Below are 11,263 nucleotides of genomic sequence, written 5' to 3'. Positions count from 1 at the left end.
ATCAGATCAATTCCAATCAGTATGTTATTCTTCATATCTAATAAACTGCCTCCAGTGATGTCACTCTGTGGCTAAGTTGCATTGTGGGTAATGTAAATGCTGTTTTGAAAAGCAGTCCAGTGCTGACTCTAAAAGAAACAGATAATCCAAATCGATACAGCAAGATCAGAGATATTGCTTTTTTAATATTTCACTAGTTTTTCTTGCTTTTTTAAAACCTGGTGCCTACATTACCCATAATGCATCTGTGCCACTGAGTGACATCACTGGAGGCAGTTTATCAGATTACATGCAGCCTCCTCTGGAGCCACAAAAGGCTTTATACTACTTTATTCACATGTGCAGTAAAACTCTGTAATAACTGTAAACACACTCTTTTAAATAAGATTAAATTAGATTTTGTGATTTTTTAAACGTGCTGGAGGACGAGAGGTTTAAGGATGAAGGTGCTGGCATGTGTCGCCTGTTCAAGTGAGGCTGGGTGCGTTTGTTTTACTGTCCTACATGTCTGTCCTCCAGAGACAGCTGCTTTAAACCCCACAGCTAACAGGATCTGTGTGTGAGATAAAGCAGGAAGTGGACGTGAGGTCGGGCCGGGCCGGGCCGCTCCGTGTGTCTGCTGCGTCCAGATAACCACAGAACCCCTTCAGACGCCATGTGACATCACATGACATCACCACAGAGTGGTCAACATCATGATTTACAATAAAGAATATTAAAAATATTGGTGTATATGTTTTCATTTAAATGAGCGTTATGTAGTTTTGTATGAGTGAATAGAAACACAAATTCACAATAACGATATTATTACAATATCAACAGAAATTAAACGGCAATCAAATCTATATTTACCTTCATTTCCTGTGTGTTTTGTCTCTTTTGTTTGTTACGAGTGAAGAGGCAAACAGATGAAGTCATAAACAAAAAGATCTTCAAACATCTTCACTTGATTATTCACACGATGTCATCAGACGTGTATTAATAAAGGGGCAGTTTGTAGTTCTGGAGGGGAAATTCAAATCAGAGTTTAAATATTTACAATAATAATGAGGCAATAATACAAACACATTTCCATCAGTGAATAAACAAGCTGTTCTCAGAGGAAAACAAGGTCCCAGAACACTGTTCACACACAGGACAGGTGGCAGGTATGTGGCGGACGCTAGACAGGTGGCAGGGTCCGCCACATACCTGCTACCTGGGAGCATTGTTCCAGTTTCTGTGCTCCATACAAACATTTTACAATGTACAGTAACACCTGATACAGTCAAACCTTAATGTGCTGTCATGTACGCTTGTTTACTATTCATGCATTTATTGTGTTATATTAGTGTTTTGTCATGTTGTTTCTCATCTGTTATCATGTTTATGCCCCTATTCTGTTCATTTGTTCTGCGTTACATCTGTTGTTTCTGGCACTTGTTCTGTTTTGTTTGTGCCCTAAACATAATTGAAAATCTAAACAAAACTAAATAAATAAACTCTCTTTGTCTTCATGACTGAATAAACAAACTGACCTGAAGTGATGACACAGTTTATACGGTTTTACTGTGTTTTCGTGTGGCGGACCCTGCCACCTCTCCAGCTTCACACAGCGTTCTGTGGACCTTATGTTCCTCCGAGAACAGCTTTGTCTATTCACTCATGGAAACAGATCAGATATGAATATTTCTCTGTGTGTATTAGTACCTCATTAGTATTGTAAATATATATATAAAAAACGACACAATGCACCTTTAATACTGATATAAACAGTGGTGTGCACAAGGGGGGGGCAGGGGGGAGGTCACCCCCCCCCCATGGCCCAATTGTTGAAAAACGGGCGCTAAAGTGCCCTCCTGGGAGCCAAACCTCGCGCTAAAGTGCCCTCTTGGTTGGCAAAACACACTAAACTGCCCCCTTGGCTGGTTAAAACATGATAAACTGCCCTCTTGGGTGGCAAAAACCCACGCTTAAGTGCCCTCTTGGGAGCCAAAATGCGTGCTAAAGTGCTCTTTTGAGAGCCAAAACACGCGCTAAGGTGCCCTCTTGGTTGGCAAAAAGCGCTCTGAAGTGCCCTCTTGGGAGCGAAAATGCGTGCTAAAGTGCCCTCTTGGGTGGCAAAATCCTGCGCTAAAGTGCCCTCTTGGGAGCCAAAATGCGTGCTAAAGTGCTCTTTTGAGAGCCAAAACACGCGCTAAGGTGCCCTCTTGGTTGGCAAAAAGCGCTCTAAAGTGCCCTCTTGGGAGCCAAAACGCACGCTAAGGGGCGCTCTTGGGTGGCAGAAAATGCTCTAAAGTGCCCTCTTGGGAGCCAAAACGCGTACTAAAGTGCCCTCTTGGGTGGCAAAACGCATGCTAAGGTGCCCTCTTGGTTGGCAAAAAGCGCTCTAAAGTGCCCTCTTGGGTGGCAAAACGCATGCTAAGGTGCCCTCTTGGTTGGCAAAAAGCGCTCTAAAGTGCCCTCTTGGGTGGCAAAACGCATGCTAAGGTGCCCTCTTGGGTGGCAAAACACGCTCTAAAGTGCCCTCTTGGGAGCCAAAACGCGCGCTGAAGTGCCCTCCTGGGTGGCAAAACGCATGCTAAGGTGCCCTCTTGGGTGGCAAAAAGCACTCTAAAGTGCCCTCTTGGGAGCCAAAACACGCTCTAAAGTGCCCTCTTGAGTGGCAAAACGCATGCTAAGGTGCCCTCTTGGGTGGCAAAAAACGCTCTAAAGTGCCATCTTTGGAGCCAAAACACGCATTAAAGTGCCCTCTTGGGTTGCAAAAACACACGCTAAAATGCCCTCTTGGGAGCCGAAACGCGCGCTAAAGTGCCCTTATTTTCGCCCCTGCCCTTCAGAAAGTCTGTGCACGCCACTGTATATATGTATATATAAACATCTTTATTGTTGGCACTATAGATATAGAAATATAAATGTCTCCTTTATTCACATTTAGATTGAGCATCTATTAAATGTGATGACATTTATAATATATGCAGTTTATAATAAATAACATGTCAGTGTGACTCCTTTGTCTCTGTGGGCGTGAATGAGCCTCTGTTGACTATATGGTGTGAACATACACAGCAGATAGGGAGGTGTGTGCAGATAGACAGGCTGGACAGACAGACAGAAAAGAACAAACACACTGAGAGACAGACAGGCAGGCAGGCAGAAAAGAACAAACAGACAGACAGGCGGACAGGCGGACAGACAGGTCCCGACGTCACCGCCCTGGGCTGGGGCTCAGTGAGGGGCTGGGACTGGCTGAGCGGACCGGAGCTAATCGCAGTGGAAGGTACAGGAGAGGCGGGCGGAGGCATGGAAATCCATGCATGGCTCTGTCTCCTTTCACAGTAACGTTATCAATATCACCCGAACTGTTCGTGTTCATGCAATGAAGCCCAGTTCGGCTCTTGTTTGAGCGCATCGCAGAGAAGAGAAGAGGAGGCCCCTGACAGTTACTGGTGAGCGAGCTTCTTTTTATTCCTGCTAACGTTAGAAAGTGCAGCTAGCAGGCTAACCTGCCTGCCGCTATGATACAGCAGATAAGCCAACCTAATACTGGCCAAAATAGCTCACGCTTTATGGAGTTGAGCCTTCTGGACAGGTATGTATTCTGGTCTGGACTACTTAACCTACGTATTATCTCGCTGTCGTACCAGCACTTCAGTGTGTTATGTCCGTGTTTAGGTATTTATTTAATGCTTTGCTAGCTGAGTGACGTGAGGAAACTCTGCTAACGTTAGCTAACGTAAACAGTAGCGTCAGTTGACAGCCGTCTTTGTGGCTCGTTCCAAAACAAACCGCCCACCGTAAAACACTTAACATCACAGTTTCAGCTTCCTACAAGAGCTTGTTATGACACTGGTAACGGTACTTATGTGTGTAATGCTAAAATCTTAGATGTTGTCTAGTCTCATGTAATATCAGTGATTTGGAGGCTGTTAGCTGCTGGTTGATTATCACCACAGGAAAACCGCCTTTCAGATCGGACACAACAAGCTCGTTAGCAAACCTTCCTGCTGTCTGTCAGGCCAGCTGTGTAATGACACTAGCTGTCTGTAGGTTAGCTTTGTGCTATCAACCTCAGCTAGAGACAGTATTAAACCAATGTTAGCATGGGGGCCGTTGCTGCAGATCACTTCTCCAGTTAGCTAGAAAGGTGCTAACTGCTTATAATCATACTGTAGTCATATCTGAACATCTCTACTACCGAACCCTGCAGCATGATTAGTGTGACTGACAACACAGCGAGGGGAAAGTCACTCACCTTCATAATAACCTGAGGCAATGAAAAAGGAGTGGAGCAGCCATGATATTTTTTTTAGATAACAGCTCAGGATGAAGTGAATATTCAAAAGTCTCATACAAGAAACCACAGCTTCAGGAAACATGACTTTAATCAGATGCATTGGATACACAACAGGGTACTGCTGCATTCTCACATCAGCCAGAGAAGTACGTCTGTAGTTCACACACAGGCCTTACATGTGGATCAATTCTCCATGTTCTCCTGACATGACCATCCTGGATAGGTCGGTCAGTGCTCGTAGTAGACTTTGTGTTTGTGCTTGTGTGGTTTGGCAACAGTGTGGAGATTAAAAATAACCCTTCTGTTTGTCTTCCATTAGAATTTCCAGCCATTTTTTTGCCCCCAATCAAATCTACAATGTGAAAAAAGCGTGCTGTGCTCAGTTGTAGAATTTGACGTAGCTTATTGAGTCTCTTATTGGCACAAAAAGCTGTAATGACAAAATTGTAAGCAGGGCCGCACAATATATCATTACAGTGTCATCAACACAATGTGCGCCTGCAATGTCAAAGGCATCATGCTGCTACTTTTTTGCTGCTTGATTCAGGAGCAAAGTTTGCAATGAAGTCAGTTTGTTTTGTGTTGCAGGGATTTGAATTAACGTTAACCTACTTATCAGCTAGCCCTTAGCCACACTGTACCTGAAGAGGTGATTGTCAGACAGAAAAACAACTCCCAACAATCGCCCGGAGCTCCAGGCTCCAGGTCTGGGCAGAGTCAGCCAACACAACCACTAGCTGCGGGATTAACCGAGCATGTTAGCTATCGGTGGTTACAGTTGGCAGCAGTTAGCAGCTACTCCGGAGATAAATTGCCCCTTGTTTGTTTGCCAATCCTTACATACTGCACCTTTTAAGGGCTCTTAAATAAATGATGCAACTTTGATGCATGAGGGTAGCATGCACGCTCTTCATGCACAGCCAGCCACCAATCACAATCAATCTTGATCAAACACACACACGCATACATATATATATGCAGTTTATGGCTTAGATCTGTAGTAATTCAAGTTCATGTGCACAATTTTGATTGTTGCTGGGCTGTAACAGTTATTATTTATGGCTGCCGACGTTCGCTTCAGGTGAAAATGGCCAACGAGGCAGAAGTCTCGTCCAGTTCGTGCTTCCCAGCAAGTTCCTAACATCCAACATGTGCCCCAAGATGTCCGTTTTAAAAGATTCTCTGCATTTTTTTCATCACTTGCAGATGATCTCTGCCTCCCAACTTTATTGTCCAGCTAAGTCCAGACACTCATAAATCAGCATCAGCTGCAGACTCTGGATGATGCTCTGTCTCTGCATCGATTTGATAGGCTGCTGTTCACAGGAACTACATGAGGTCTATAAGAGATCTCATCTTTGATTGGTTGTATAAACCCTGCAATTAATCTTTAATGTGTAGTTGTTGTTGACTTCAGCCCAAAGAGGTGTCCATTAAGGTCTATAGTTTTGGAGAGTTCAACCCTAATGTACATACAGTACGTGATGGGGACTGATATTTGAAGCAGCTGTCAGTACAATCTTATCTAACGCAGGATAAAACCTCGTAACCTTTCCTATCAGCTGCTTATCTTCTGGCCCCCAAACACACATACAGCCAGCAGTGTGACACCTCGTCATCAATGATAATCAGTAAACTGAATTTCACCGCCACGAGAATGCCAGTCAGTGTGTTTTATTATAAATGTGGAGGGATTGTTGGCCTTAATTTTGACCAACAACACACACTTAACTTATCATGTGTTGCTCATGTCAAGATTAACCTACAGGCAGCAGAAGCAGCGTGGTCGACTTCAGCTGGTGTCTCATTTTACTTTTGTTAAAAAGCAGCTTTTTGTTTACCGGTAATGATTCTTTAGGTAACCAGTAACTTCTCTGACCTGTTGTGCAAAGGTCACGTGTGTTGTGTTTACAATATGGTCGACTGGGGTTGGTCTTTGAAAGAACAACTTAACTTCAGAAATGACAGTAGTGATAAAATCTAATTATGACAAACCTTGGTGTTGGTCCTGAGTGAGTGCCATGCTGGAACCAGCGCTTTGCGTTTTGACAGCCAAAGATCTGGTTCTCGGCCACTGAAACTGGTTCCAGAGTGGCACCAGCACTTTGCTATTCTAGAATAAGGAACTGCTTATGATCCCCATTTTTAAAAATCAGTGCTAGTGTAGAGTGTTCTGCTTTTTACAATGGACGCCGTGTCGAGGCAGCATGTTTGGATGCGGATGTCGGCCTGTAGAGGCTGGAGCAACGCTTGTAGTCCCGTGTAGTCCACCACAGTTGTTCCTAGCAGTGTTGGGGATTTGGAGAAGTATACAGTGCCTGAATGATTTGACTCTTCAGTTCTTTAAAGGTTCTCAGGTTGAACCAACTCTGAACCGACAACTAGCACCAGCGCAGAACCAGCACTTGGTTCTGTTTGGTTAAGGGGAAAGTAAAGATACTAGCATGAAACTGAAACAGCATAGCAGCATTTATTTATTTTTTTGTTTCTCATCATACTCGACACAATCATAGATGGGATCTATCAGATCCAATTGATGAGCAGAATCATTATCACTAATAGCTAATTTGGTCTTAACATCAGGAAGGAGCACTTTCTATAAGATTCAGTCCATAAAAATGTTGCTTTTTCATTATCCTAAATGATGAGATAATAATAAACAGGCTTCGTGTAGTTGCAGAAATGTTAACTGTGTGCTTCTTCTTCTGAAAAGATAAAAATGGGTCAAACTGAGATAATAATATTGCAGGTTTAAAAGGAGCAAGACAGTGTAAAATTCAGAAGTCTAACGCTCTTTATAGTCGTTATTCCCAGTGCAGTCATCACTCATAGAGCCCTCGCTGGTGTCGTGTATTCTGGAATAAACAAAGCATGACTAAGCACTTTACAGAATTGCTCCTACATGGAATAAATCAAATTTCATGTCAGTGAGATTGCCCTTAGTCATGATCGAGTTTCAGTTCAATGCATGCATACGTCTGTAGACTGTGAATGCAAGCAAACTACAGCAAAATGATCAATATACATTTAAAAGATGATGATAAAATTGTCCTGGTTTTATGTACGGTACAGACTTGAGCAGGGATCTTCAAGGAACATCAACCTGAATAAATAATGAGCCTAACCACATGTTATGTCCCCATACATAACATTTAAACCATAAGTAATGCAGTCAGCAGACAGCCCTGTTCATGTAGATGAGCTGGACTATATATTTAATGGGTCATAATTACCTTTATTACCTCGTCTGCATCATGTGAATATTTTAGGATAAACTCTAAGTGCTATATCATAATTGACTGAGAATCTTCATGAACATTTAGGGAAAATGTTTCTTCATCTTAGATCAGATGATGATACAATGAGAAAAACGATGCTAAGTTTATTGAGGTTGGTAAGTAGAAGATATGTGCTGACTCGAAGCTCTGACAACCGGAAGATTATTGTGTTTTATGTTGAGAGAAGAAAGAAGACGCATATTATTCAGCCCACGTTTTGATGAAAAAATGTTTTATTCTTTACTTTACACAGGCTTGATATTAACCTTGTGTATGATGTTGACTCTATGTTTTCAGGACTGATGGCTCCAGAGTGACATGCAATGGCTTTAATGATCCCCCCGGTGAAGCTGAAATGGCTGGAGCACCTAAACAGCTCATGGATCACAGAGGACAGCGAGTCGATAGCCACACGGGAGGGAGTGTCAGTGCTCTACTCAAAGCTGCTGGCCAACAAAGAGGCTGTGCTGCTGCCCCAGCAGGTGCTGTGTCTGAAGGGCCCCCAACTTCCAGACTTCGAGCGTGAATCCCTCTCCAGCGATGAGCAGGAGCACTACCTGGATGCTCTCCTCAGCAGCCAGTTGGCTTTGGCCAAGATGGTCTGCTCTGACTCTCCCTTCGCTGCTGCTCTGCGAAAACGCGTGCTGGTGCTGCAGCGCATCTTCTACGCACTTTCCAACAAGTACCATGATAAGGGGAAGGTCAAGCAGCAGCAGCACTCTCCAGAGAACAACTCGGGCTCAGCAGATCTGCACTCTGTCAGCGAGCGGCCACGCTCCAGCACTGACGCCCTCATTGAGATGGGCGTTCGCACGGGCCTCAGCCTTCTGTTCGCTCTGCTGCGCCAGAGCTGGATGATGCCTCCTCCACCGAGCCCTGGTGGAGGTCCCGGAGGCAACATAAACTTGTGTAATGATGTAATTCACACAGCCATTGATGTGGTCAGCTCCCTGCCGCCCCTCTCTCTGGCCAACGAGAGCAAGATCCCACCGATGGGCCTGGACTGCCTGTCCCAGGTCACCACTTTCCTGAAGGGAGTGACCATGCCAAACTCCGGGGCGGATATCTTAGGGCGTCGGCTTGCCTCCGAGCTTCTGCTAGGGCTCGCGTCTCAGAGGGGCTCCCTGCGCTACCTGCTGGAGTGGATTGAGATGGCCTTAGCTGCATCAGCTGTGGTCAGCACGATGGAGGAGAATAAGGTGCTACAGAATCAGGAGGGGCTCATTGGCTACGATTGTTTCATGAACATCCTCATGCAGATGAGACGCTCTTTGGTAAGTAAACATTAACTATAGTGAATGATGGGAAGTTTCCTCAGTGGTACAGAAAACAACTTTTATTTCCCTAAGCTGTGAAATGTACATAAAAATGCCATGCTCCTTCTATTCAGTTTTTCTCATATGAAAAACCTTTTTGATACAAAAAATCCCCACGCGTCATGTTTGTACTTGTTTTGGTTTGAAGCCATGTCTGGTCTTAACATTGTGATGTTTATGTGATCGTCTCAGGGCTCGTCAGCAGATCGCAGCCAGTGGAGAGAACCCACGCGGACCTCTGACGGCCTGTGCTCATTGTATGAAGCGGCACTCTGTCTGTTTGAAGAAGTAAGAAAATTACCTGTTGTTCTTTTAGAACGCAGTGAATGTACATAAAACGTCAACATGCTGATTTTATTCCTTCAAATCCTGGAGCAAAACTGTCACACAAATCTCTCGTATAAAAAAAATAAAATATCAAGTAAGAAAGGAAATATCAAAAAAAGCTACCTGTCACCCAAATGAAATGAATTTCCTCAAAGTCACCTTCTACTAAAAATGTAATTGTTACCTTGGGAGGATAATGAGTAGAAGTAATTTAAAGACCGGTAATCTGTCTTTTTATAGAAATAACATCAGACACAAGTGATTATTCCAAAGAGAGTAAACATGTCTCGACCGTCCTTTTCTTCCAGGTATGTCGGATGGCATCAGACTACTCTCGCACCTGTGTCAGTCCAGATAGCATTCAGACTGGCGAGGCCCCCGTGGTGTCTGAAACCTGTGAGGTTTACGTGTGGGGCAGTAACAGCAGCCACCAGCTCGTGGAGGGGACACAAGAGAAGATCCTGCAGCCCAAGCTGGCCGCCAGCTTCGCCGATGCACAGACAGTAAGAGAAAACAGAAACATCTGCTGTAGAGCCGTTTGTCTGCACATGTGGAGAGAAGAAACATCCTGTGTTCTTTAGTAGAAGTAGAGAAGCTGGTGTGAGAGTGTTATTGACCTCAAGGCGTGAATTGTCCTGATCAGTATCAAAGAGGGTTGTTTTGTCGACACAATGATTATGCATTCAAATGCAGATTTCACTGGTTCTGCCTCAGGGAAACCACAGCTGCAGGTCAAAGCATATGACATGCTGTTTTTGTTAAATTGAGATATTCTGATTCAGACACTTAAAGATGGAGGATATCAAGATGTCTTTCTCTCCTACAGTGTCTCCTCTTATTTTGTTGGGAGTGAAAGATAACAGTTATAAATCGTGAATGGAAGCTTTTGTTCTTACTGTATCTGCACTTCATTTCTTTGCACGATATCAGGAAGCCTTGGTGATTAATGTGTGTTTTGACATTGGAGCATTTTTGTTGAGAGAAGTTGCATAAGATCATTTTACCCCAAAGTGCCGATGCCATGAATAAAATGGAAAAATCGCAAGACATCTGTAGAAAATTGAAAAGATGAGTGGATAAGTTCACTCAAAAATGAAATTCATCCAGTCATTATCTACTCAGCTCCACAAAACTGAATATTACTGTAGCTTCACAGCAAAACAGTGTTGCAGCCTCCTCGTATACCACTGTAGTAGCTTGACACTTGTTTTAAAAGTAAGAAAACAACTTAAGATAAAAACATAAAATGGCTTCATACGGCTCATCTGGTGTGATCCAAGTCTCTGAATTCCTGAAATCCAAGATCTGTTTTCATGTGAAGCTCCAGAAATGTTGTGTGGACTACGAATATTCACCTTCACTTTCCCTCAGCGTGGAGGGAGATGATGACTGAGTTTCTAGTTTTGTGTGAACTGTATCTGTAGCTGATGATATGTCTTGTTGTCTTATGATGTACAGTCGGACCACGCCGTAGTATTTTGCTCGTTGGTCTCAGTCACTCACTCAGTGACAGTAAGATGATTGTGTAAGAATGCTGAGTCAGCCTGCAGTCTTTGTGTCTACACACATCTTCTCCTCCTGTCTCTGCAGATTGAAGCAGGTCAGTACTGCACTTTTGTAATCTCTTCCGACGGCTCAGTTCGGGCCTGCGGGAAGGGCAGCTACGGCCGCTTGGGCCTCGGGGACTCCAACAACCAGTCCACCCTCAAGAAGCTGACGTTTGAACCCCACCGTGCCATCAAGAAGGTGTCGTCATCCAAGGGCTCCGACGGGCACACGCTGGCCTTCACTACGGAGGGTGAGGTGTTCAGCTGGGGTGACGGTGATTATGGCAAACTGGGTCACGGGAACAGCTCAACACAGAAGTACCCTAAACTTATCCAGGGGCCACTTCAGGGGAAGGTGAGGTTTCACCCAGCATCCGAGCACAACTTCACACACGGTATCTTATTGACATGATGCACATTCCACCTTTTTATTCTTTTAATCCAGTATTGAATTAGAAGCAGTCGTGAGTAGAAGTATGACCACCTTTTTGACCTCCTCACACGGTGATTTGGCACCAG

General features: G+C 44.1%; 1 protein-coding gene across 1 annotated transcript in view; it reads left to right on the top strand.

Annotated features, from left to right (window-relative positions):
- Nucleotides 1-3,037: 3,037 nt before the first annotated feature.
- The window catches only part of herc1 (HECT and RLD domain containing E3 ubiquitin protein ligase family member 1), a 61,211-nt gene continuing 52,985 nt past the window's right edge, over nt 3,038-11,263 (top strand). Inside the window, 5 exon segments of the mRNA XM_030415066.1 lie at nt 3,038-3,428; nt 7,852-8,828; nt 9,063-9,158; nt 9,506-9,700; nt 10,788-11,099. Of these exon segments, the coding sequence (XP_030270926.1) occupies nt 7,878-8,828; nt 9,063-9,158; nt 9,506-9,700; nt 10,788-11,099 (1,554 nt within the window). The 5' untranslated portion in view covers nt 3,038-3,428; nt 7,852-7,877.

This window comes from Sparus aurata, chromosome 4 (assembly GCF_900880675.1).
Source record: "Sparus aurata chromosome 4, fSpaAur1.1, whole genome shotgun sequence".
In the NCBI taxonomy this organism is placed as follows: Eukaryota; Metazoa; Chordata; class Actinopteri; order Spariformes; family Sparidae; genus Sparus; species Sparus aurata.
The sequence above is the reverse complement of the archived record's forward strand: the minus strand, read 5'-3'. Positions and strand labels throughout refer to the sequence as shown.